The 27,956-nt window shown below is 36.8% G+C and overlaps 1 protein-coding gene across 3 annotated transcripts; it reads right to left on the reverse strand.

Moving 5' to 3' along the window:
• Positions 1-672: 672 nt before the first annotated feature.
• Positions 673-27,903, reverse strand: LOC132259803 (plasma membrane ascorbate-dependent reductase CYBRD1). Of its 3 annotated transcripts, none has more exons than XM_059757572.1 (6): positions 27,777-27,903; positions 22,938-23,212; positions 3,998-4,221; positions 3,706-3,934; positions 2,896-3,045; positions 673-2,832 (listed from the first exon to the last, which is right to left on the reverse strand). In XM_059757572.1, exons 2-6 carry the CDS (start codon positions 23,063-23,065, stop codon positions 2,685-2,687), a joined length of 879 nt encoding a protein of 292 aa, XP_059613555.1. In that variant the 5' UTR covers positions 23,066-23,212; positions 27,777-27,903; the 3' UTR covers positions 673-2,684. The 3 variants fall into 3 exon arrangements, with proteins under 3 accessions (XP_059613555.1, XP_059613556.1, XP_059613558.1); XM_059757573.1 differs by lacking the exon at positions 27,777-27,903 and adding an exon at positions 23,723-23,956; XM_059757575.1 differs by lacking the exons at positions 22,938-23,212; positions 27,777-27,903 and adding an exon at positions 13,812-14,349.
• Between the last annotated feature and the right edge of the window lie 53 nt (positions 27,904-27,956).

Here is a 27,956-nt window from a genome sequence, read left to right on the forward strand (position 1 = left end):
AAAATTACTTTCTGAATGTTTCAGTTGATTTTCTTGCAAAGGTAATTGAAAAACTGAAAATTGTATTTTTAATGATGATTTTTAATAGTTTTTGAGTACATTTTATTCAAATAAGTTCTAAAAAACCAACTTTTCATATTTTCTTTCAAGTTTTCCATTGAAATAAATTTTAAAATATAACAAATATTAATGAAAATTTATTCAAAGTCTTAGAAGATTTTAGGGAAATCCAGAAAACTTAAATTAATATGTTTATTAATGAGGCATTTTATGGATTTTGAGACAATTTTCTTCAACTCTTTATAGTTTAACGCCGCAAAAGGTGAATTTTTTTTAATTCGAGTTATTTGAATAAAAAGTATTTTTTACTTTTGTCTCATAAAATACAAATCTCAAAATTTCTTTAAAAATAGACAGATATTTCCAAAATTACATAACACGTAAACTATGAAAAATCGACTTTTTATCATAGTTTTCAATTCAATCTTTAATACTCGTTGGTATTAAGGATGCATTAAAAACTTTAATAAAAATAGGTAAACAGTCCGTTAAATTTTCTTCTCAGAGTAATTATCTAAGGATTTATGAGACGTCGAATGAAGATGATCTGCAGCTCACTTCCTTGGCTCCGCAGCTGTCTCGGAAGTCATAAAAGTGATTAATTGAAAGACATTTTCTTTATTTAGTCTCTAACTTTATTCATATGTCAACTATTTCTCTAGATGTCTTGTATAATAATGAATTACTGTATAATGAAATTTTCTATAATTAATTTCGCTATGATATTCCATTTTCATTTGACAGGAAGAGAATGAAAAAAACAAATCTAGACAATAAATCCGATAAAGTACATTTAAATGCACGCCCAATAAACAACGAAAGAAAGAAAGAAAAAAACGGAGATGCATAAAAGAAATCTCTCTCCAACTGGGTGTAAAAATGGGGGGCAAAACTTTTCAATTCAGCTGAAATTGCGTGTAATTGACCACAAAAATAAATAAATCACTTGAAATTGTGAGTCTGGGCAGAGAATTGGAGGAGGAAAGAAGAAAAAAGACGGCAAAACGATTGACTGGAGAGAACATGAGCATTTTGTAGCATCATTTGACCATGAAATTAATTTCTTCTCATGCGAATTTTCACTACTTTTCATTAGTCTTTTGATTGTTTTACCACTTGTTTTGTCCTATCGATGCAAATTATATTGTTGCTCCTCTTAAATATCGATTTTTTCTTAACTCCTTCTTATAGAAATTACACTAATAAATAGCAAATATTCAGCTAAATTCTCTATGTAAATATTGTTCTCTATTTTTCTTCCATTTTTTAAATTATCGTTGTTGAAGATTTTTATACGTTCCCAAAAATTGGTTGTTTTTTATCTCTCAAAGGGGAATGAAAATTTTGCTTCTTGCACAGAAATTGTCACAATGAACACATTCTCATGTTAGGAATGGAAATATATATTTTATATATAGTGTTTACCACATAAAAGAACGTCTTTATCGCGAAGTTTTTTTTTGCATTATGCTTGTTCACTCGGAGGTTTAATCTTGCTTTTGCTTTCCTTACACATTTAAACACACCCAATTATGATTTCATTTTTTTGATTATTCAATATTTTGATTATTACTATTTAATGATTGACGATATACTTTAAGATTAATGACATTTTTCTCGCATAGTTTGCTTTTTTTTCTTTATTCAAATGTTTATGGTGATATTTTAGTAGCTTAATACTTCTTTTCGCGTCATCAATGGAATAGTTTTTCATCTATTTTTTTCACTTTCTCATCAAAAATTCACATTTAAAACACTATTATAAAAAGTATAAATATGTAAAAATTTCAGTGTCATCTATTTTTTTCATTAGTTAAAATCTCGTATTTTTTTCTTTGTATTTCTCTGTCGATCATTGAGAAAAAAGAAGCTTTTCTCTCGTTCTTTCATCGTGTTCTTCTAATTCAATGGTTTTTTCGTGGAAAAAGGTCTTTTGAGGTGGTATCAATTTGTAAAAACTATTCGTGTGTTGATTTGTTGACGTGTTGAAAGGAAGGGTGAAAATGACTGATCAACTGTTGCACAAATGACTCTTGATTTAAACGCTAAATATTGCGCGAAAGTAAAAATATTTACTTGTAAATTTTTTTTTCTTCTTAGACATTCACTTAACAATGCTCATTTTTTTTAATACTTTTTCTCACTTGCATTTACCTTAAGGAGTAAACTTTACATGCTATTCTCTTCTTTCTTCTTCACTTTTTGCTGTCGCTTCGAATCATCGAAAGAAGGGCGCAAAACACAAGAAATTACAAGCTTTTCTGGAGGTCCAATTCAAATGTAAATTCACAGAATAAGAAATAATTCTTCTCGCAAAGCCTTTTTGATCATTTTACTCAAGTTCAACTTTGTTCTATAACAGGAAAAAGGAGAACTTGGAATTTATACTTTATTTTATAAATCCTTTTTTTCTCATCTATTTAGTGTCTCATAATTCCATCTTCATTTAGTCAAATAATTTAACTACAACATGTCTTCATCATTAACTGAATTAATCGTTAAAAAGTCAATAACAAAGATTCTCCAAGTAATACTACGTATTAATATCTCTCATTACATATAGATCAACTTATTCTTAAGATGCTTTTTTAAATAGAATTTGATTAGATCGCCACGTTGGTCGTTTATAGGCGCTCTGTCACGTAGACCTTTGCCGTTGCCGGTGCGTTTGATCGCCGCACGGCGAAGCAAACCAGGATGCCAAGAGCAATGAGTGTGGCCCCAAGAGCATTGAGGATGATCCCTTCCTCGCCCCACTTTGAATAGTCGTCCCTAAACGAGAGCACAAAACCAATTACAAGAGCCTCAAGTTGGAAAACCACCGCGAAAACTCACTTGAGCTTGAAGATTGCCTTCTCTGTGATCCCAGAAACGCATGTCGCGATGGCCAGCATGAAGTTAGCGAGCCCAAAACTGGCGTGAATGGGCACCATGGCAGCTCGACACGAGTAAGTGGCGTCTTCGCAGCACAACAGGACCAGAAAGCTGCAAAAGGAGGACGAAAAGCATAAAAGAGCTTGAATATTTGTGTTTTTAGACGTTAAAGAGCTACTTTCAAAGTAAATTAACGCAATATTTTGAGAATTTATACATCTTATTGCTTTTCTAGGTTATGTAACTAAATTTAAGCAAACTTAAGAGACTAAATAACATCGTGAAACACCAGTTTATTCACTCATATTGAAATAATTCATATATATTTAAGATCAAATGTTAAACGGTGTTAATTGCGCTAATATTGATCATAACCTATAAAATATTGGTTCAAAGCACAAAATTGTCAATTTTAAGAGATGTTTGAATGCTTTTCTACGCTAAAACAGCAAAATTCAGCTTATTTTTGATTATTCTTGCCTTTAAAAGATTCCAAATAAGTTTCTTTCAAGGATTCTTTTAGATATCTTTGGGTAATTTTTAGGTTATGATCAACAGTGCATCCAAAATAGCGCTTAAAAATTTATTTAAATCAAAATATCCACTGGAAACTTAATATATTTCTTTAAAACTGTTTCTCTGTAAGTTTTTTCAGGTCTTTAAATTAAAAATTGAGTCTTTTTATGACAAAAACGATGTTAAATTTGAGGTTATGATACTTTAGGCGGTTGGAAAAATGGAACTGCCGAAATTCGCGCTGGAGAAACTCACCTGAAGAATCCCACGACGAATTGTGTGGCGAAGAGTCCCATTGTCACGAGTCCCAGCCACGAGTGGAGCGAGTAGAAGTTGGGAATCGGCGGATTGGCGAGATTGTGGGAGTCGAGGACGGCCAGGAAACCAATGACCACGCACGGAACTGCACAGGCATGGAAGAACATGTGCAGCAGCTTCACGTAGATGTGTTTCAGGCAGCGGCAGAGGCGGTACAGCAGGATGGCTGAGGGCGAAGGGAATTATTCTCAGGGGCCTCAGGGGAATGTCGGATGAGAGAAATACTCACAGAATCCGGACAGGGTGATGAAGCCGGCCACCATGAGCACCGGATGCAGATTGAATTGCTTCGCGGGATCCTCTGACCACGCAAATCCGCCGCCGTGCTGCACTGCCCAGTAAATGACGAGCACCAGAGCGCCGATGAGGAAGATCGTGGACAGGACAACCACAATGATGTACTCAAACCACGAACCGCAGCTCCAGGAGTTGTCGGCATCGTCATCGTAGCGTCTGAGAAAGAGGAGAAAGAGGAGAATTGAAGACTGAAAATTGCTTGGCTTACCGCTCGTTGCAACATTACTTTCATAACAATTTTAATAAACTATAATTAATATGACTTGGTAAAATGGTTGTTGCAAGATTCCGATTCATATTATTTATCAATGTGAGGAATTTATCTCCTGTGAGACCTGAAACATTGCAAAGTTGACGTTTGAATATTTTGTCGCCTGAAAGTTCACGTGAAAACCACTAAAATAGATAATAATTATGTTTTTATGTAAATAAACACATATTTTTGCACATTTCAATGCACCAGATTGAAGTTATGTCTTTCCGAATGTCATTTGAAGCTTTTCAAGGAAACTAATTGGTTTTTCAATTCATTTTCAAGTACATGAAAAGCAATGTTTTCATTCCATTTATTGTTCATGGGAACAAGACATCTTCCCGGACATTCTGGCCAGCAGAATCCTTCAAGATTCCCATCGGAAAGACGCCCAATATAAGGAACAGTTACAGATAAAGATGTCTTGTAACTTAGATTCACTATTTCGCCCTGTTGAACTCATTCTTCGCGTTGAAAACATTTCTTGGCAATCGCCAAAAACTCTTAGAAGTTCTTTGAGGTTAGTTTTAGAGGAACACGAAAAATGTGCTTCACTTCCACTGAAGAATGTTTTCTGAAGAAAAACACCATCAAAGAGAAAATGACTTTCTGACACCTGAAATTCGTATTAAATAAATTCACAAATTTGCGTTGCAACGCCTTCTCGCTCGTATTTCATTCTTACTTCACACTAGCGTCGCCGAGCGGCCGCCAAAATAATATATGAAAACGTAAAGTTGCAACGAGCGGTTAATTGGATTCTAATAAGCGCGTTTTCACAGAACTCCGGAGAATTCTTCTGTAATTCCAGCCAGAGAAGGTGTCACGATCCCTGACTTAAGTCTAACCTTTTGTACTCTATCTGAAGGTTAGTGAATCAATTAATTAGGCAGTTATTTATAAGCATATCAAATTGATTATTAATTCTTCGATATTTTTCATGGTTCACTGAAGGGTTGTTTTTCTTCTTTCCCAACTCTATTTTGTGCCCTTGAACAGCTTCCTCTGCTGTCTTTTATCTTTCGCTCCAGGGAAAATAAGTGCTATGCATACAAAACACCCTATTTTACTCTTCACTGTATTATTCCAGTTTTTCTTTGATGGAGTTTTGAAAGATGTTTGCTCTCATATTTGAAAGTTTCTTCTGTTAACAACACACTTTGGTAAAATGTGATAAAAGTCACTTGAGCAGGAGAAAATCAATCATTACGCAGTGTTTGCCATTAAGCATTTCTTCATCTTCTTTTCTTTTCTTCACCAAAAGATGACCTTTTCTCCTCTCTTTTGCTTTTGTGGAAAATGAGCGTAATGACTTGAAAATTGGGAAAAAGTTGATAACATCCAATTGATTGGGGGGGAATTAATTTTGCTGGAGTGAAATTCAGTGCTAATGAATCGTGCGGATAAAATCGCTAAAAGATTACTCAATTGTGAATAATTTCTGCACTTCGTTCCAATACACTTGACAAAGTGCTTCAGTGTGTGTTTGTGTGTGTATTTCTCGTCTTAATCACGCGCTATTTTAATAAATTAATGATTGAGGTGTTGCTTTTTGCGATGTTATTGGCAAAAGAAATAATACACTGTTGAGTAACAAGGGGGAGATAATATGCCATAAACACTTCCAAATTCGCCTGATACTTCTAGAATATTAAATTTGCAGTCTGTTTTCTCATTAATTCCCAAAATATAACGAATCTCTTAACTTCCATTCGATATTTCTATAAAAATCGACTTAAAATCGCCTGTTTTTGGACATCTTTTCCGTCCATAACCTCAGAAATATCACTAAGAGAGGTTTTAGAACTTTATTTGAATGATTTCTAAATCTCAAAATCATCTCATGATCCTTAAATTGCTGATTCATAGTCAAATTTGTCCAGAAAGTTGTCCAAATGGGCGTTTTCCATGTCAAAATGATTATTTTTGAGGTTATGTTCAATCTTAGAACAATTTGCAGTGTTTTTTGGGATCAAAGGATCAAAAAATCACTGTAAATTGCTTACAAATGCTCACTTCTGCCAAGAACTAGCAGAATTTATGTGCTAGAATGCGAATTACTCACTAAATCTGTCCTTAATTTGCTATATAACCTAGAAAAAAGGATTATTACGTTTGTTTCTGCGTGAAAATCAAAGAAAATTCAGAAAATCCGGATGATTAGTTAGTAAAAGAAGCGCATAGGAAGGGAATATTGTAAGTTCTTGCACACTTTCACTTCTTAAGTACTTCTGCTGAGCTGTACACCACTTCTGACTGTATTATCTCCCCCTTGTTGAATGACATCTGTTTTTATTTTATTCTCTATGACGAGACATTATTTTTTAGGGCTTGTCGATTTGATGGTTGTGAAGTTGTGACCATGTTCAGGCACTGATTGTTCCGCCTGGAGCACTTTATCCAGTCGAGTGGCGAGAGAAAATGCCTCGCAGCGAATGCAAATAATTGAAAAATTGTCATGAATCGCGCACTGTCGTACAATTGTTACACTCCACACCACACCAAATATCAATGTCAAGTTCAATTGTTGTTGCGAGTGAGAGAAAGAGCAAAAAGAGAGACGGTTTTTCAGATAAAACGTATACAAACACCCATGAATTAGTCAGGAGTTTATAGTATATAAAGCTCGGACGGCATAAAACGGGTTTATAGTACAGAAAGGCCGTGATTAAGTGGCGGGAAAAAGAGTCTATCTGAGAAAATTGTATTTACAGCATCCGCTTTGGCAATTAGCGAGATACTCACGTATCAGAGAGACTCTGTAGAAGCTTATTTTCACGTAGTTTTGTACCTTTTTCTCAATCGCCACCATCGCATTAATTGCACATCTTTTATGTCAATACGACTGATTAGTTTGCCAAGTGAAATCTTTTTCTTATATAGATTTCACCTGTGGCAAAAAGATTAAACACTCAGCAATTTGACTTTAAGTGAATTTAATAGTGAATATCGGGGGAATAATTATTTCCTACATTCTTTTGCAGCAAAACATTGTACAATAAATCAATGGCAAAATCTGAATGCAAGGTTGTTATACAAATTTACATATTCAAGCCTCTTTTATCTCAATTATCTTCAATGTTCCGCACACTTTTTAATATTCTACTTAAGCCACATCGCGCGCACTGCCTCATTTTCCACCCATGAAGGCAGGGAAAATTGTAATATTTATGCAAAATCATCTGTCGGTGAAAGTTGATTGAAAAGTGTCTGTGCAAAGATTCAATTTCTTTCACCTCAATTTACTCCTAAGAGTGTGGCAATAAAGATGGAATTTCTCTAATTTTGCACCCAAGAACAACTGACTAAAGCCGCTAAAGCGAAAGTGAAATTTGGAATTTGGAATTTGCTTGCAGTTTGATAAAGAAAAAAGGTTCATTATAATCCACTCTTCTGGAAGAAGTTCATCTCTAGAAGAGGTGATAAAGTGTGTCTGACATGAAAAACTTCCTCTTTCCGCTCACAGTTTTTCACATCTTGTCTCATTGGCCCACATATCGAAATTGTCTTGCTTTTTCCTCACTTTGCCCACAACTTCGTCCTTCTGCTGGTCTTCTCTGGGAGAAGTCTCGGGTTTCATGTCATCACTTATGTATGAACATTTTATAGAGGAAGGTTTCTTCTCAGTAATTCTTCGTGTTATTCTTGGGAAAAGTGAAACTGTAAAATTTCTCATGAATTCACATGATTGTTAACACTTGATTCGCCGAAAAAAAGCATTCAGCAAGGGCGTAAGAAAAGTGTGAAGAGGCAAAATCGCCATTTATCAAGAAAACCATTTGAAAATTTAGCGTTTTTCGCTGCGATATTTGTCAAATTCACCCCAAAACACCTCCGAATTGTTCACTAAAATGCTAACTTTGCTCTGTAATTATTATTCCAGTCAATTTTTTGCTAATCTTCGAGTACGTTTTATCCAAGGAAGAACATTTTAAGCAGATCTTGAAGATCTTAAATCAATATGTTTATCAAAGAGGTGTTTTTAATGCGTTTGACTGCAGTTTGAGACAATTTTCTTAGGGAAAATGTACGCCGAAAAACCATAAACAGTCGATTTTTCATACTTTTCTATTCGCCTCTCGATATATTTCGGTGAAACAATAAATCTAAGAGTTTCTAGCATTGCAGAAACTTCAGCTCAATAGTTTGTTTTAATTAATTTCACCCATTTTCCCACCTATGAAAATTAATAGCAAACACACAGAATCGTGATCATCTCGTGCAGTTGCAGAAAATCAATTCACTTTCAGTGGCTTTTCAGCAAGAAGTTGCTGACTTTTGCGTAATCCTATTGAGCTACTCAAGTCAATATCTCAATTAATAGTGGAACAAGTGGTTATCTGGCATCGGAAAAATCCCACAATGAACTGAAATGTATCTCCCAGATAATTGGCATGGTAGCAATTTCCTCTCAGCTGTTCTGCAAAAGTTCCCCATGAATCGGGCGAGTCATCTAATCTGGGTGCGTCCGCATGGCGGGATAAATGCCAATAATTAATGTCTGGAGAAAGAAACGACACTCACGTGGAGCATGGGGGCGCCATGTGGGGCTTGGGAGGCAGAAGAAGGCGATCGTGTTACATCTCTTCATCATGTTCAAATATTTGAACATGCATTTGGTGCTAATTTTAATGACTTCGCTCGACTATTGCGACCTCTTGGCATTTTCATTCTCTCTCTCTGTCTCTCTCGAGTGCTTTCCGCCTCACGCCAATGGGTCAATTGGTTTAATTCCACGCCACACTGTGCGAATAACAGTGGCTAAACATAGGGTGGGTCACACCGCAAATAGCTCAGCCAGATTTCCCGCCACTTTATGCTCAAATGGAGAGACACTTTTGCCCAAACTTTAGCCGGAAAACCGACCAAAATCAATTATTCAACTCTCCCCGCGACACATAATTTGAGACATCGAGTCGCCTCCGTGGCGATACAATCGTCTGATACATAATTAGTGCATTCATTCATGTCCACCATGGGGGAGAGACTAAATCTAGCCTTGTCCCCACGAAAATTCATATTCGTGATGGATGGTAATTGTCTATTTGCATCGCCAACTCTCTCAAATGCTTTCGCCTAATTGCAAAAGCGTGTGCTCTAAAATCCACAATAAACCAATAGAGTGAGTGCTTTTTTGCCTCTAACCCTGTCGCCAAGGGGGAAATAATATGCCCTCAATCTGTACACCAGAATTTTCAACACTTTAGACATTCCTGAACGGCTTTAAAAGCACTTTCTGACTCAATTATGACTCTATTTTTTAGTTTTGACTGCGAAAAGTACTCAGGAAAGTTCTAACCAAATTGTGAGGTTATGAATCCGGCTTAAAAATCTTTCTAGGACTAATTTTAATCCTGTCAGTCTTGGAAATGAGTAAATATAGCGAAAATAAGAATGTTTCTACTGGATAAAGTGGCTGAATTTCTCATTTTTATGCTTAAACCATGGAAAAACTATACCTAAAATGATATTTTTGAGGTTATGATCGACTTTTAAGCTGTACTACCGAAGTTTCTTCAGTCTGAAGTGTTTTTGCCGAGAAAAAGAGAAATATTTCTAGTGTAAACACAGTTTTGATGATTTTGAGACTTATTTAATCACCAGAATTTGTCTTAAATCAATGACATAACCTAGAAAAGTGATCAAATTGATTTTTCTATGCATAATAATATAGAAAATGCCTCAATTTGTTGAAACGGAAGCTTAATTTTGCCACTTCTGATTCCAAAAACTTCCTCTTAAAAGCTGTACACCACTTCCAACCAAAATATCTTCCCCTTGGCGGTCGCAAGTGCAAATTGACGACTGTGCGCCCTTTCCATTAGCGCTCTGGTGGCCAGAAAGTCGCTCTTGGGCGACACCCAAGAACCTGCAGATAATTCACTTGGCGGCAAATTGGCCGTTTCTCCACTGTGTGTCATTGATTCTCTCATTTTAAATTGATTTTAATTGCACAATTGCTCCCCATATTGTGACTCACTTAATATAGCATTATAAAATGCGGACTCTTTTGCAGATCCCAAACATATTGGCCGTCTTTTTTTCCTTCTTTCTTACTGGCCATCGCTTGTGAAAGACACCGAATGGGAGTCTTTTCATCTTTCCAAGTTTACTGTCGAATTTCTGTGAGGCTGAATTAGAGACGAGCCGCAGCTTCGCCGGGCCCTCGACCCAATGGTCAATGACCTATGGCAAGAAATGTAATACTTTCTATGGGCAAAAAGTCGCCCAACATGAAATTTCAGCTGCAGCTAAAATTATGCTGACTTTGAGCTGAATTCTTGTGGGTCAAATTGGTGAGGAATATTTGCATATAAATTGCCATATAGAAGAATTTCCATCTCTAAGCGTGACAATAATAATCTCTTGAATCTTGTCAACTTTTCACACATTTTCCCAACATTAGGGTCATTATTTTCTCTCTCTTCGGGAGAACAAGAAGACACCTAACAGACTTGTCAGACATTTGTCCAATTACACACTTCCTCATAATGTCATTTTCGATGGGAGAAAATCTCCAGCGCCTCATCTTCAACGCCTAACTTTACAATTTCACTCCCGGCGCGGCCTTATATAACGATAATTGCTGTGGGAGTCGCCGATACAATGGATTCGCATTGAAACTATTGGTAATTGGCCTCAGAGATGTTCAATTTTGCAATTTCCCAGCATCCACTTTTCCCGTTCTAACTCTGCATTCAATTTGCTCAAAAGTCACTCTGCGTTTGGGTGAATTTCCAGCTAAACACGCTAGATTTTATACTCCGACGGCTGCTCAGAAGACTATCAAAAGACAAAATCGCCATTTTTCAGTACAATTTGAAGTTTGAGACTTGATATCGGTTTGATATTTGACTAATTTTTCCCTAAACTTCCTGCTATCTTTCATTAAATTGATAATATTGCTTTACTCTATTTTTTTCTTGAACATTTCTCAGATAATTCCACTGTTATTTGTTGAAATATTAACAAAAATACAAAGATATGATAGACAAACTGATAATATTTGGTACAATAAGTGGGGTTTTTGATAGTTTTCGTGTACTATTTCTTCAAACAGTTTGTAAAAATCAATTTTTTTACATTTTTTCTGGCCCTTTGAAAACATTGGATATCTCAAGAAATTTTTTTCTTTCTTCAGAATCATCAGAATTCTTACAATCATCATGTTTTCCGAGTGATTTGTTCACTGAATGAAATTTCCATTGCAAAAATGAAGGAAATTTTTAAACATCGCTTGACAATTGACGAATTTCTTAGATATTCTTCCTGACTTTCGCTGCTCTAGTGTTGACAATCAATGCTTTTTCTTGAAAAAGAATATTTGGCCAGGATTATTCTCACTTTACTCCAATGAATCACATTTCCATCCGTGCTTTTCTTTCCACTTCAGATAGATTTCTTTGGGAAAATCATATTTCTTAAATTTTTTCCCAAAGTACCGAATGTAATATTTTGAGATGTGATAGAAAACAATTAGATTTATCCAAAAATAATAAGACATCAACTGTAGAAAAAAGACTTTTGATAGTCTTCTTGGCACCTGTTTGACTTTAAAAAATTCACGAGCGTGGAAAAATCATCGTTTTATTTAGTTTTCATGATAATTGTGCCTGGTTTTCAGCAACAATATTCCACATCGTAAAAATAAAAATCTCAAAATGCTTTCGTCAAGGTTTTTTTTCTCTCTTTAATATGTGTGATAAGAGGAAAAGTGCCATCGTATCTAGATAGAGAGTCAATACTGATTGTATTGCGACAAATGAATCAATCAGCAGATAAAATTCCATCGTCAGCACTTCTTCAATTGGGAATTTCACATTCCCAAATTGTCGTGAAGTGAGAAATATAACTGGAAATCATTCAAATTGAGAAATTACTATGCATGACAGGTATTTGTTGACTTCTCTCGTGAAAGCCCACAAAAGTGGCTTTGCGCACTTCTCATAGCAAACTTCCACAGAATGCGAGAAAGAAGCGGCTTTTTGGGGTGGGAAGTATAATTAAAATTGCAACAATTAGCACCATCATTAGTCACACAAAGTCAACACTGATGGTGGCGTTCAATGCCTTAATTCACGTAATTGAAGTAATAAATTAATTGGGACGATATTCATGGTTGTATGAACAAATGAGTGGATTTTTATTGCCAGTTCCTTCACCACTTTTGTCATCAATTTACACTTCATTTTGCCCATTTTTTTTTTCTACTGAGGAACTTTTATGCATAAATTCCCATTTCCGCTGGCGCGCAAAGTCGTTGGATTTTTGGCAAGGGGTAGATATTAGGCTGAAAGTGGTGTACAACTTCACGGAAGTGTTTAAAAAATTTTAAGTGGTAAAATATATCGAAGAATTGCACTGAAAAATCTTCTACTTCAACAAATACAAGCATTTTCTTAGTAATTCTGTTTAGAAAAATAATTGATATTGCTTTTTCTAGGTTATGTGATTGATAAAAGACAGATTCAGGTGATTAAAAGATCCTCTAAATCATGAAAATTGTGTTAATTCTGTGATTATTTCTCTTTTTCTTGGCAATGTTGAGCTTTTTCTGCTTAAAATAACTTCATATTACATACGAAAAGGCTTAAAAGTCAAACATAACCTCAAAAAATGGTATTTCAGTCTAGAAAATTGTCTGTTTTTGCTTAAAATTGGTAAATTTAACGTCTTTGTCTTGTAGAAACATTGTGTTCTTCGCCATATTCACTAATTTTCTGGTGTAAAAGGTTAAAATTAGGTGAAGAAACATTTATAAGCCGCATTCATAACCTCACAGTTTTTTCAAAAATTTTTGATTTCATGTTGTTTTTAAAGCGGAAAAACTGGATAAATCAAGAATAAAATGAAGTACGTTTAAAAGTGTCTGGAATTCGTGTACAGATTTCAGGAATACTATCTTCCCCTTGGATTTTGGGTTGACATTCTTATTATTTTAGGGTGTTGGCGGTGTTGCGCCATAAAAAAGCTCCGCTCTTGAATCTGTTAAATTGTCTAAATGCGCAACGACGTGATTTTCCAATCAATTATAACCTGTAAAACGTGTTCAGCAATTTGCACTACAATTTTTACTGCCTTTTCCCACCTCCTCACGTCATCTTTGGCTCCCTTCTTGTGCGCCAGATTGCAATCTATGGGTGGTTCCTTCTCCCTCTCTCTCTCTCACTCTCTTTGGCGATAACCGTGAATATTAAATTGCAATGGAGTGCGAAAAGTCTAATGGATGGTTTCCGTATCGGAGTTATTGCTTTCAGCATCGCACATTGGAAAGTACATCGATGATTTTCACCTGAACTTTGGCTAAGATCACAGGCGAGAAAGCCAAGATGATCATCAGACACCCTGTTTGTAACTCAATAGGAAATCCACTCGGCGATCGACCAAGTCGGAATGGTAAGTAAACCATAAAGAATTGCACTCAACATTTTCACCGTCCAAATGAAAGTCTCTCTCTCTCGTCAGAGAGCGCATTATCCGATTGAACACTTACGTGGTATGGGAATTTCGAGCCATTGTTCCTCACAAGTGCGTACAAATTGACGCCTCTCAAGTCCACCCAGAGATTCAGAGAAGACACAGCAAGAGAAGAGTGGTCAGGGCCACAGCTGAGCACTTGCTGAGATGTGGATTAACTCCTTGGATTGGTTTGTGCTTGGCGAATGTGTAGAAAGTTCGCACAAATTGAAGACAATTTCGATTGTCCTTGTCTCGCAATTTACATCAATTCCAACTCGTGATCACCGCACAAAATAAAACCGCCAAGATTTCACAGGGTAAATCACAGAATCAGTCGTCGGGCGCGAGATGATCGAGTGACACAAGAGAGCAACAAGTTGCTCAAAGAAACTACATCACATTCGGGAACTGCGGAGCCGAAAGACAGAGAAGAGAGAAGTTTGGGCCACGAGAATGATATCGAGAGAATTGTTCCACTTTCTTTTCCTACCACGACGAAATCTATCAAGGAAATCTCACACGACACTGACCACTCGCGATGCCCAGAACACTCTTCACAGCACAACAGCCAGCCAGAGACTGAAGTCTGATTGTCGACACTCGGCGAAGGCGAAGAGGCGTCCATCGTGTTGGAGCCCATAGTTTTATTTATCACACACAACTCTGTCTATCTAGATACCAATACACTGATGCACTGGAAGAGGCACAGTGGGTTATGAATGCACTTACACCGCTTACACCTGTCCGTGTGGCACCTCAATGGTCACTCGGAGGTGGACACCGAGGCTCAATAATTCATTAAATATGCCCCCCATTGTGTCACTTCCTCACCCATGGGCCATGTTTTCTGGCCAATTTTCACCCAACTACGCAGCGCGACACCCACACTTTTCCAACATCAGCACCAAGCATACTACATAGAAAATCCCCTTCGCCTCCAGACTTTCTGCATTATGACAATGGGCGCGAGATTCTCACGAGAATCTCACATGATATGACTTTTTGCTCGTCACTGTATCCGGCAAATCCACCAGGCAGAAGCACTCTTCGTCTTGTTGATCTGCCAGTTTTCAAAACATCTGGTTTTAGGGGTCACAGCGGTCAAACAAATAGCATAAAAATGCCTTAATCGGAATGGGAAGAACGTTTTTCTTCCAACTCTGCGGAAAATGACACCAAGATCTTTGCCGTCTTTGAGGCACTTTGAGCACATTGAAGGACCCTTTATTTAACTACAAGGGGAAGATAACACAGTCAGAAGTGGTGTACAGCTCAGCAAGTGCTTCTTTAGCTGACAAATTATCCCAATTTTTTTGGATTTCCTTCGATTTTCACGCAAAATCAATCACAAAATTATTTTTTGAGGTTATGTAACGCATGAATTCACATTTTAGCACAGCAATTTATATGTTGAAACAGAAAAGATTGCTAGACTTTGGCAGAATTAGGAATTTTCATGCAATAAACATTGCTATTCTGAGCCTTTGAGGCTGAGAAATACTGCAAATTGCGATAATATCGAACATAACCTCAAAAATATTGGTTTGGAGCTTGAAAAATGTTCATTTAGAAAGCGTTCTGGTCGATTTTAGTTCATTATCAGATCGTAAGAGATGATTTTGTGATCTAGAAAGCCTCCAAACAGAGTTTCTGGAGGATTTCTTAGTCATATTTTGAGGTTATGGCTGGAAAAGATGTCTAAAAAGGCGGTTTTAAGTGGATTCTTACAGTGGAAACAGTCTGAAATTTAAGTGCTAAAAGTGCTCAAAAGTTGTGTAGAGATTTAAGACACATTTTCTCCCCCTTGTTAAATCACCCACAAGATTGTGAGGATCTTCGATATGCTTTGCAAACAACTGAAAGCAACTGAAAGAGTTTCCTAATTGTTTCTCAGTTTACATCCACACCTCGTGAATGCAATTGTTGCTCATTTAATTCTCAGCTCAGCTGACGCCGCCCACGGAATATCTTCCACTTCTTCCACACGCATCTTTTGTTGTTATATCTTGCGTTTTCATTATGAAAAGCCATTTGTGCATATTTTTCCATCCTCCGCGAACAGCGCGCTTCCAAACGGCAGACTTTTGTGTGTAAACCAAACACCACACCTGATAAAATCCACGTCAGTTGTTCACACGTCACGATAAGAGGTGTGAAAACAGGGTTAAAAACTTCAACTCTAAAACGTATTTGTTGTCAATTGATTATCAGGACGATTGTGCCTGATTGGGTTGTTGAAGGAGTGAAATAGAGCAAATTGATTTTTGTGGCCAATTTCATGGACAATTGCCGAAATGTCTCGGGCTTATTGGACGCAATTCTCGTGAATGAGCGAAGAAGTTCAAGCCAACATGAGCAGAAGAGCATCTTAGAAGACGCGAAAAGAGCAAGACTTTCTATATCCAGCGATCAAACAGGTTCTGGTGAGCACTATTATCATACCTTCCCTGCGCATTTCTCCTTTCCATCAAACAGAAAAGACTCTCTCGATGTGTTGCTGGGCTGAAAAGATGCCACACGAGAGGAAGGCGCGCACGTCGCGATGAAAAACTCATCATTCCGCAGCATTGAGAGGAAATTTTCTCTGTGTGTGCATTCATGAAACGCCTTTTTTCTTCGTCATGTCGCAGCATTTTCTAGAGCACACCAGCAAACGAGCATCAATGGATAAAAGAGAGCTATTGAGCCAATTTGCTGCATTTATGGTAATTCTGAGGCGTTTCCACTCACAATATAGGCTCACATTTGTTTCTTTATGATCCTGAGCAAGTGTCTTAGAATACACATTCGACTAATCCCACCGAAACACTGTTCTGCCTATTTTTGCACACATAATTTTTCAAAAATCTCTCGTGAAATTCATCAAGAGAGGCTTCAAGGGGGAGATAATATGGTCAGAAGTGCAGTGTACAACTAACTGGAAGTGTTTCAGACACTACAATATAGTGTGTTCAAAAGTTACTTTGAAAAGAAATAATCGCGAATACTCGAAGAAAAAGCATTGTTCTTCACAAATTTTATATCTTTCTAGGTTATGTTGCTAATTTAAAACAAACTTTGCTACTAAATAACCTTCAAAATCATTCATTATTGCACCTAATCTGGCGTAATTTGCTATTACAGGCTCGATAACAATAAAATTTCAATATTAAAATGAAGTTAATTGTGCTGAGATTGATCATAACCTCAAAAATACTGTTTCAAGATACAAATTTGTCTATTTTAAGAGCTATTTGATTGATTTACTACTCTAAAATAGAACATTTCAGCTTATTGTCAACAAATTAATATTTCCCAGTGTTGCTCTTAAAAGCTTCATATCTGAAGGTGATTTTTAGGTTATGTTTCAAAGTGCATCCAAAAGAGTGACTGGAAATTGAATCCCTTCAAAATATCCACTAAAACCTTCAAATATTTCAGAAATAATGTTTCTCTGTAAGTTTTCAGGATTAAAAAGCCAAATATTGCGTCTATTTTGGAACAAAGACTCCTAAATTTGAGGTTATGATAATTAAGGCTGTTAAAAAATCTATAAAGTTCAGAAGAAGGTGAAGAAATAGAAGGAAAATGCATGTTTTAATCACTGCTGAAGTTCTGGAAGTGTTTGTGATTCTGCCAGGAAAAGGTGTACAGATTTTAATGGTATTATCTCCCCCTTGAGAGTCTCGAGGCATTTTCTCCTTGAGACTTTCAAAGGGAAAACTTTGGCTTTCACCGCTCCGCTTTTGTGTATGTCTTTTCAAACACTCTCCGCATTTGGTGATTTTGAACTTAGGAATTTCGCTGCAAGTTCAGTGGGTGTTGGGAAGAGAACACGTTTGTCTTTACGTGGAGTTTCACTATTGTCTTCTCCCTTCCTGAATTATTCACGTGGTTTTTCGTGTGTGTGTGTGTGTTTGATGGTCAATTGCAATTTTCCCTTGGCAAATTATTCACTCATTGGAATTTCAGATCAACTCCAAGACAGGGTCACACTGTGTGTTCCTCTCTTCAGGAAGGACTCTGTGTGATCTGGTAGAGTGACTCTTCAACACTATGAATTGCGGTTGGAAACACCTTCCTTTCATTATCTCTGCAGCGCGCGCGCTTTTGGTGTGGACAAACAGAGACGCGAATGCGTCAAAAGTGCCACTCATTGTTCCAAGTGACTAAATTCTTCTATGCATAAAACAATCAAGCTTAAAGACAATTTCTATAGTCTTGCGTAAGAATGCCTTATCTAACCATGTCGGAGTTACTTCATCACTTTAGAATTCACTACAGCATGAAATTGTGAGAACAACCGAGAGGCAAATGTGGAGCATCATTTCATGCCTTTTGCCGGGGCGGGAAGGAAGAAAAGAATCACTGAATCTGCAAAATTGATGCCATCGGAAGTGAGTGTGGCGACAATACCTCTAAATTTGCCCCCCTAAATGATTTTCTGTGTCCACGTTATCGCACCAGTTCACATTGCTTATATCGTGGCACAGCAGGAAACATCCGAAATCGACCAAATTGGGGAAGTTGCTTTGGCCAGAAGATGACTTCCTTCGACGACCCACTTCGAAAGGGTGTGAGGAAATTGTGTTGTGAGATGCTGTGCGATAGAGCAACCCTATCGCAACCCAGTCGAGTTCATCTTCCTCACAGCTTCCCTCTTAAGCTCCTGAAATGATTTGCCTGAAGATAAGCTTCTGCACGGACGATTTAGGATTCAAAGTTGCATGAAATTATAATACAATTTAATTATTACCTTCAGCTAAAAGTCTTTTGCAGGCTTATTAGGCACAATATTACACTCTAAATGTCTTAAGTATTGAGTATTTAGTACAAAAATAGATGGAGTTTTGAGAAATTTCAATATCTTTCAAACCCTCGAGAAGACATTTCTCTCGAGGATTACAATCGGATGTGCGAAAGTCAGCATTTCCTTGCATTAAAGACCCAGAGCACTGCAGAACTTGATTGGAATCAGCTTTAGAGCTCTCTTGATGAGCTCCTCGTCAAGGGAGAGTCATTATAATCGGAAGTGGTGTACAGATTTAGCGGAATTGTTAAAATATTTAGAATATTTGCATTGCAGAAAGCTTCTCTTTCAGCAAATTGAGGCATTTCTTCATGAATTTTTGTTTAAGAAAATCAATTTTATTGTTCTTCTAGGTTATGTGATTAACTTAAGACAGATTCTGGTACTTAAATAACCTTGAAAATCATAAAAATTGGTTTAAATTGTGAATATTTCTCTTTTCCTTGGCAGATTTGAGCATTTTTGATCGAAAAAACATCATATTGACTGAGAAAAAGCATAAAAGTCAAACATAACCTCAAAAAATCTTATTTTGTCTAGAAAATTGTCTTTCTGCTTAGTTTTTTTCCGCGGTTTTTGCTTAAAATTAGCAAATTCTACCTCATTATCCAGTTTGAAAAGATCTAAGTTAGTTAAAGAAGGATTTCTTAAGCCGAATTCATAACCTCACAATTTTTTAAAGCATTTTCTGAAGGCAAAATTGAGATTAAACTGTGATAAGTCAGTTGAAGGAGTCTAAAAAGCGATAGAAAATGCCTCAAAAGATGTTCAAAGGATCTTAAGTGGTGTACATATTCAAAGCATACTGTCTCCCCCTTGCTTCTCGTCGACATTCAGGCAGAGGAAGGACAGTAATCCGTCTTGCAACTGGGCAAATATTTGAATAAAATTCAAAATCTCCTCTGGAACACCCTTGAGGCTCATAAACCTACTTTTCGCTCGTGGAAAACTATCTTCTTCGTGCCGCTGTATCGTTCTATTAATAGGCAAACTGTTGAATGAGCGAGAGAAAAGCTACTCTTTCTTTTTTAAATAAACCCTCAAAGCTGAACAAAGGCAGGTCTCGTGCGTGTTTGTTATGATACCATAAATATTGATGATATTGTATATTTGACCTGAGCTTTTTCCGCCCCACCAATGTCGTTATTCAGTACAAGCCATCACTTGAAAGGAGACGTAATAACTGCCCTGCCTTTCAATGATAAATTGAGCATTAATCTAGAAAAATTTTACAATGTGACACAGTGATATTTGGTCATAAATTGCCATGTCAATATAACCCATTTTCCCTTCATCCCAGCCACTGTGGTGGAAAATTGACACTCAATCTGAAATCCACACGGAAAACTTTCACTGCAAATTCACATCGTGACGCACTTTTATATCAATTTCACACATAAACACACACGCACAGTTTCCAGACGAATTAATGACGCTGCAATTAGAATTCACTCTATATTGAGGGCAATATTCTTGGAAATTCCCTGAATAATTCACGCATTTTGGCGCGAAATTCATTATTCACCCCATCATTTCCAATTCTCTCTCCACACATATTGATTTTTGCCACACCAGAGGGTGGCTTCCCACCTTCATTAACTGTCACATGCATATTAATGTCGTGCTGGACGAGAGCAAAAAGGGCGCCGCAAAAACTGCACAACAGCGAGCTTCCTTTGGGAGCCTTTGCGTCCCGCCCAAATATGAATTTTTCATATCAAAGGCCGAAGGGAAGAAAGATAGTGCAATTTTCCGTGAAATCGCCCCTCTTTTGCGGTGGCCAAACATAAGGAGAACGTCTCTAATTGTGTTAATCTGTCCAATCATTCACTCCCCACATAAAGGCGCCCCCATTTCTATGCATTTGTCTATTTTGATTGCCTTCTGTGGTGAAGTTCAGTGAAGAGCGTTGCCCTATCGACAACCCCACATGTGGCTTTCCCTCCGCTGGACTCAATTTATTTATACCTTCACCCCTTATTCTTTGGGTGGAAAATTTTTCCTGAATAATTGATCCAATTGGAGAGAATACAAACACACATTCATTTCATATAGCATACATCGATGCATTACAAGGTGGGTTTACGACATCCAAAGGGGAAGTCACAAGGCGATTTTTAAAGAAAATTAATTTTAACTCAAATTAACACAATCAAATAATCAAAAAATGATCATTTTCCCAAGTAAAATTGAAAAATAATCAAATTTTGAAAAAAGAATTAAAAAAAATTTTTTCCCAAGTAAAATTGAGAAATAATCAAATTTTGAATAAAGAATAAAAAAAAAGATTTTTTCCCAAGTAAAATTGCAAAATAATCAAATTCTAAATTAAATATTAAAAAAAAATTTATTTTCCGAAGTAAAAAAAGGAAAAAAAAATTAAATTTTGAATAAAGAATAAAAAAAAGTTTTTTTTTCCAAGTAAAATTGAAAAGTAATAAAATTAAAATAAAATAATAAGAAAAAGACTTTTTTTTCAAGTATAATTACAAAAAATTAAAATAAACAAATTCTGAATTAAACAATAAAAGAAATGATTATCTTTAAGCAATGAATCAGAATATTCCAAATATTCAATTTCTATTCAAATTTTGATTTAATATTCAAAAAAACACCAAAAAATTATAAGAATTTTTATTAAAAAAATCAAGATTTGAAAAAATGTTTAGAAAATAGCCAAAATTAATAAGCAGAATTTGTATAAAATAATCAAATTTTAATGAAATATTCAGAAAATAACCAAAAAATAATCAGAATTTGAATGAAATAATCAAATTTTGAAAATCACAAATAATCGAAAAAAATCATGAGGTTTTTTGTCTCAACTTGCGACTGATTTTCCTTTTGAAGAGATCCTTTTGAGGTCGCAATTCCCAAGGAAATTGCTCACACAGGATGAGCAAAATCAACACGTATTCCCAGGGCTGAATTCAATCCTTCTAATCCGGACGTCATGAATTCACAAAGGCGGACACCCGAGGAGTTCATCAACCCTTATCAGTGTCCGAAAAATCCCACCCAGGGACCATTTCACGGGGACAAGAAAGGGCAAGAAGTGTTCTGTGTGGGTGAGAAAAAAATGCCCCTAATTATCCCATGAGATTTAAAGCAAAACAACCCGCCCGGGACGTTATTTACATGACTCCCCAAATTACCCATTTGTACATAAGGCGAATCGGGGGAAACAGAAAGGGAATTACGTGTGGCGACAATATTGGACGAAAATGCTGAACAATGGAATATGCAACTAGTCAATGAAGAACTCCCAGAGGTCACTAAAGCCCTCGACACACCTCCAAAATGGCAGTAAATCGATATTTCATAGAATGACAACTTCTTTTACGGCAAAATACACCAGAGTTTTAACCATAGAGTGTGAAGTAACCCAGAGTGCAAATGCAGCTACAGAAAGCATTATTGAGTGAAATTGTAGCACAATGTAAGAAAAATCTTTTTGTCATATATTATGCTGGCTTATTGTGAAGTAATTTACACTTTCTGTCATGTGATGTGTGAAGATGTGCCTCAAGGCATTGATGGATTTGAAATTTCTCGTCAAACTTACTGAAATTTTCATGGAAAGTGAAGTTTCTCAAGAGCAAAAGGATTTTTGAAAAGATCTTTGCATTTTATGGGGCAAAAGTAAGAAATTCTTTTCATTCAAATAAGTTGAATGAAAAGAATTTTCATGCTTTGTGGCCGGAAACTATGAAAAGTTGAAGAAAATCGTCTCAAATTGCAGTAAATTCGCATAAAACGCGAATTTTTATTAATATTTGACATATTTTTGAATTTCTCACTCGAAAACTTGAAAGAAAAGTTCATTTTAAATATGAAAAATAGACTTTTTAGAACTTATTTGATTAAAATGTACTCAAAAACTATTAAAAATCAACTTTGAAAAATAATATTTTCAATTTTTCAATTAAGTTTGCCTTGTTTAAGTCAAAAATTTCAATAAAAACCTACAAAATCAACTGAAAATTACGATTTTGACGTCTGAAATTCATTTGCTGATCCTTGAAATTTTCCTGCAATATTTCCAGAAAATCCCACGAACTTGAGCACCTTAGAATCATGAGATGTGCTATTGGCAGTCGACATGAGAATTGAATTACAAAGTTGATATTAAATTATTCTTCATTGAGTCGACATAAGAGAATGAATAACTTCACCAGCAAGACGGTTAAATTGAGTTTTCCCCCCAAAAAATAAGAACGAGAAACACATTGTATTTTAATCCCGGAGAATCGCGGTGGGAAAATGCTGGGCGATTGTGTCATTGGCTGTGTCGATTCCCCAGCAATTCCACCGTCAATTTCCTGGGTGGATCGGGGATGTTTGTGGACGCGCAAGGAAAATTGTACTCACTTTTCATCCGGAGGTGGTGGCATATCCGCTGCGCTGCCGGGACTCCTGGGCGGTGGGGTCTTCTCGTTCTCCATCATCGCCAGTGGGGCTTCGGGCGGCGGCAGCGGACTCACGGTGTTCGTATCCATATTTTGCAGAACCTTTTTTAACGAATCCAGCTTCAGGGGAGCTTTTTTTCTTTCTCTCGCTCAAACTTTTCTTCTCCAAATTAAACTCCTCTCGTATCCTTCGCTTGTGCGCTCTTTGTCGATTTTAATCACTTTCCACCATAGAACCTTTGGAAGGGGAAAAAAGGGAGAGAAAAAGAAGGAATCTCTTAGTCTCTTGGATAACACTTAGGAAACAAAGATTTCTGCCCTCTACATATGTGCTCATATCTCGCCCAATTTTCCACGGATTTCCCTCAAATTAGGCTCAAATGATAGATTTTGAAATTATCTACAACTTTCTTAAACATTCTGGGAACCTTAAATCACTCTTTGTAGGCCAAAAACGAACTTTTGTGCGCCACTAGGTAAAAAAATTCGCTGGTTTTTTGGACACATTTTACTAAATATCTCCGAAACGAAAAAACTTTTATATAAGATTATTTTTCCTACATATTGAGCACTTCTGGGGCTGCATTTCCTTCATACATGCCAAAGCGATATTTCTTCTTTATCTTCTTAAAAAACAGAGTTTTCCCTCGACAAGTTTCGCGGTAATAATTGCAAAATCACACTTAACGTTTTCCTGCTTAAGTCACAGTTCGAAAGAAAGATTTTCTATTAGAAAAATTCACTCACTTTTGGGTCAGGAAAATTTCAATCTTAATTTCAATACTTTATCTAGCTAGAAAATTGAGAAATTTCCACACAATTGTCTGGGAAACTTCCATGAAAAAGAAGGTGACTTGAGAGACACCCAAAAACACGTGTTTAAATATTTATCTTCACAGAAGCACTTTGTCACCCAATTTCACTGCATTCTTTTTCACCCACGAGAAGCACGGGAGAAACACCATGAGAAGAACCTCATAAATGTTCCACGAAAGTGCCTGAAAGTCAGTGCAAAAGTGTATCATCACTTGCACTTTCCATTTGTGTGATGGAATTACGATATTTGCAGAAAGTCGAGCTGTTTGTCAAGCCTCTGACTTCTCCTCTGGCTATCAAGTAACTAATTTCATGTTGCGCGGCCAACAAATTCCACGGCGACACCGTCAAATAATACCCAGAGTGTTCCATCAAGCGAGAATATCCACGGAAAGCCGAGGTATTTGCGGAAGAAAAGGGGTAATTGCAGAGCTGCCAATGACCGACAAAAAAGGAGGAAAATGCATTGAGCGATAAATTAATATGGGATTTCTCAATATATTTAATATTCAGATTTCTCATCTCTCAACGAAGCTCTTATTTAAACCATTTTGTCACATCCATGATTGCAGCGGAAAAAAGTGCTCTCGAAGTCTCAAGGCGGAAGATAATGTGGCCAAAATCTGTACACCACTTTCTGACATTTCCACAATTTCCGTGAAGAATCACAGACACTTTCAGAACATCCAGCAGTGCTTAAAATATGCATTTTGCCTTATTTTCTTCAACTCTTTCCGGACTTCAGACATTTTTCCAACTGCCTAAAGTATCATAACCTCAAATTTAGGATTCTTTGTATCAGAAAATACGTAATTTTGTACTTTTATAACCCTTAAACTTGCAGAGAAATAGCAATTTAGACAGATTTGAGGTTTCCAGCGAATTTCTTGATGTGATTTAATTTTTTATCGCTCTTTTGGATGCATTTCGGAACATAACCTAGAAAATATCTTGAAATATCCAAAAGAATCCTTAAAAGAAACTTATTTTGAATCTTTTAAGGGTCAAACTAATCGAAAATAAGCTGAAATTTGCTATTTTAGAGTAGTAAATCAATCAAATAGCTCTTAAAATAGACAATTTTGTATCTTGAAAAAGTATTTTTGAGGTTATGATCAATGTCAGCATAATTAACTTCATTTTAATATTAAAATTTTATTGTTATTAAGCCAATAATAGCAAATTACACCAGATTAGGCGCAAGAATGAATGATTTTAAAGGTTATTTATTGACAAATTTTGTCTTCTGATCAATAACATAATCTAGAAAAATGTAAAGAAGAATTCTTTTCTCCAAATATCGCGGTATTTCCTTTTGAAAATGACTTTTAAACGCATCATTGGTAATATTTAAGCACTTCAGAATACTTCAACTGAGCTGTACACCATTTCTGACTGTATTATCTCCACCTTGCTCAAAGTTATCATTTGCCATTTTCTCCCTCTCTTTGCACAACAACAAAAAAAGAAAGAATTGCCAGATAATTGCGGAGAAAGTCCTCGTCCTCCCACTTGTAAACAGTGACGACAGAAGGGAGCTTTGCTTTCATTCACATGCTTGAAATTGTGTGTTAAGTTACCAATTTTCGCAATCACCCATCGAGAGACCAAAGAGATTATTCATGCACTTCTTGAAGCCATTCAGCTCCGGCGAGATTGAAGTGTATGTTAATTAGTTGCGGATTATTAATCATTGCTCATCACTATGACAGCCATATCATCTCTTCGGCCTTTTTATCTCTGCACAACACTTTATATGGCTTTGCAGTGCCGCGATAGCGGAAAACACACTCCAAAATGTCTCTTTCTCTCTCGTGTAAGTGAAAAATGATGGCTGAAATGCCCGCGAAAGGAGCCTCAGTTTGGACAGGAATCAATTATGGAGACATCATCATGGCCACAGCCGAAGAAAGAGTAAAATATTAGCAATAGATCCAAGGTTTAAGCCTTGAAAAGAAACCTCTGATATTTCGTCAAAGAGCTTTCTTGTGTTGAGCGAGAAAATCAATTCACAAGAAGGATATTCACCTCAAGAAGGATTTTAATTGAAATACAGTAAAGTCGAGTGGAATAAACACAGCCTTATTGTAAGATTTCTTGGTAATTCAGTTAAGTAGTTGGAAAATTGCCATGAAATGTGTTGTGTTTGGAATTCAAGAGAATTGTTTGAATAACAATTTTTATTAAGGAAAACATGGAAAACTCAATGGAAGTTGTTGTCGATTCACTTTTGATAACAATCTACTGAATTAATCCACTGATAAGCAAATTAAGTCAGCGAGAAACGCTTTGCAAAATAGTGTTGACTTACAGTCTTAGCACACTATGAATTTTGAATGAATACTGCTCGATTTTGCTCGAAAGGGTTGCCAGATTCTGGCTGTTAAAATTGGCGCCAACCTTTTTCTTCTCTTTCTGTGTCGTTTTAACCCTTTTTTCTCTTCACAATTTCTTAGAATAAATTGTAAAAATATCATAGAAGATTGCAAAAAAAGGCATAGGAAAAAAATCATTGACACTTCTGTCAAAATAACTGATAAAAAACTGCAATATTTGTGGTGCCAGATGGAAATTTGTGCTATTTTGAGGCAATTTTCCCTTTTAATGTGCCAAACTGAGTTGAAAGCACTAAATAAATTATTGTCTCTCGTTTTAGACTATTTTCAGCCGAAAACAATGCATGGAAAAAATCATTCATGTGCTGTAAAGCGGTTATAGAGTGAGTCTATTCAATTGTTCATCACTGTACGAGTTATTATTCAGGCGCTTTGGGCGTATTTCTCAGAATAACTCTGAAGTATTGACACCAAATTATCAGAAAAAATCTATATTATCGATTCATTTCTGGAGAAACTATCACGAATTCCCGAATCTATCTTCGAGATTTTCTTACAACCCAACTTTTACAAGCTTCCGAGAGAGTGGAGAAATCCGCCTTGAGAAATCTTTAAGAACTTCCGCCCCCTCCAATATTTCCGACGTCTAATTAAATTTGCATGTCCGGAATCTCCATATCTTTTGGGCTCCATAAATTCATTTCGGGCCAATTAATTAAATTCTCGCCAACAGTATCCATCTTTCCCTCCGCTCGAAAGCATGAATTATAGACGAGATAAATCTCCTGGAGTTTTTTTTCCCTTAAAATCAAATGGCACATCAATTATTTCGCAGGCGAATTACAACTGCGCCCTTGCCGCGTGTCAATCAGTTGAAATTCAAATCCAATTTGCAGGCGCTGGGCAGTATATAGTTGGGGTGTTTGGGCGTTGGAATGCATCCAAAGTGGAGTTTAGCTGCCGCGGGGTGCACTTTATGAATTATGCACAATTTGTTAGGGACTTTCCAGCCCTTGTTTACCGGATATCAGTGTGTGTGTGTGTGTGTCTAAAAATTCACCCCATTTTGGCGGGATTTTCCCCCACACTTCGCATATCGATTTCGGACGCCGCTGCGAGTTGGGATGCTGGCCTAAATTCCTCACACAAACCATCATTTGGAAGCTTGACGGGAGCTTTTGCTCTTGTGCAAAACTCACACTCACGCAAGCGTTGCCAATCCAGAGAGCGAGCGGTACATGAGCGGGGTAGTAAATGACTATATAAGCCCGGATGCGGGCTGTGGGTGTGTGCGTGACGCCACCCCGAATCTCTCCTCGTACACAATGAAAATTTTTGGGGAGAAGCTTTGGATTCTGTGCCTCTGAACCCAAGCCAAAAATGGCGGGTAAATTTCACCATTGATTTTCAATTATTCTCACTTCTTTTCGCCACTTACAAAGTCACACACACACACACTTTCCGGGGGTGGCTCTCGAGGGGGGATGGCTTGCAGCCTCTGGGGTGTGTGTGCAATTGGGGCGTCCCCAGGAAGGCCTCAGTTTGCAAACACTCTGATCGCTGCTGAGCTTTTGGGCGGGTGTTTTTTCCTCTCATTTCTCCCTATCGCGGATAATAAATGTGGTAAAAAACGCAGGAAAATGGTTTACCCTGTGGCTTTTGGCGGGAAAAAATTGAGCAGCTTCGACAGCAAGATTGTGCCTCCCCAACAGGAAGAAAAACGCCCGAGTTCACAACACTCGCCACAGACTCCGACTTCGGTGAGCTTTAAATGAAAACTGTGGCAGTGGAATTTTCTCTCTTGCAGCCACCCACTCGAGAATGGGGAT

The sequence above is a fragment of the Phlebotomus argentipes genome, unplaced genomic scaffold (genome assembly GCF_947086385.1).
Source record: "Phlebotomus argentipes unplaced genomic scaffold, Phlebotomus argentipes genome assembly scaffold_18, whole genome shotgun sequence".
NCBI lineage: Eukaryota > Metazoa > Arthropoda > Insecta > Diptera > Psychodidae > Phlebotomus > Phlebotomus argentipes.

What these genes read in the sequence shown, in the direction of transcription:
- LOC132259803 (XM_059757572.1), bottom strand. Translation starts at nt 23,065, where the DNA reads ATGGATACGAACACCGTGAGTCCGCTGCCGCCGCCCGAAGCCCCACTG. An exon ending in CCACCACCTCCGGATGAAAA is followed by an intron (nt 4,222 to 22,937) that starts GTGAGTACAATT and finishes CCTCTTTCTCAG; the next exon opens with ACGCTACGATGACGATGCCG. An exon ending in AAGGCAATCTTCAAGCTCAA is followed by an intron (nt 2,833 to 2,895) that starts GTGAGTTTTCGC and finishes GCTCTCGTTTAG; the next exon opens with GGACGACTATTCAAAGTGGG.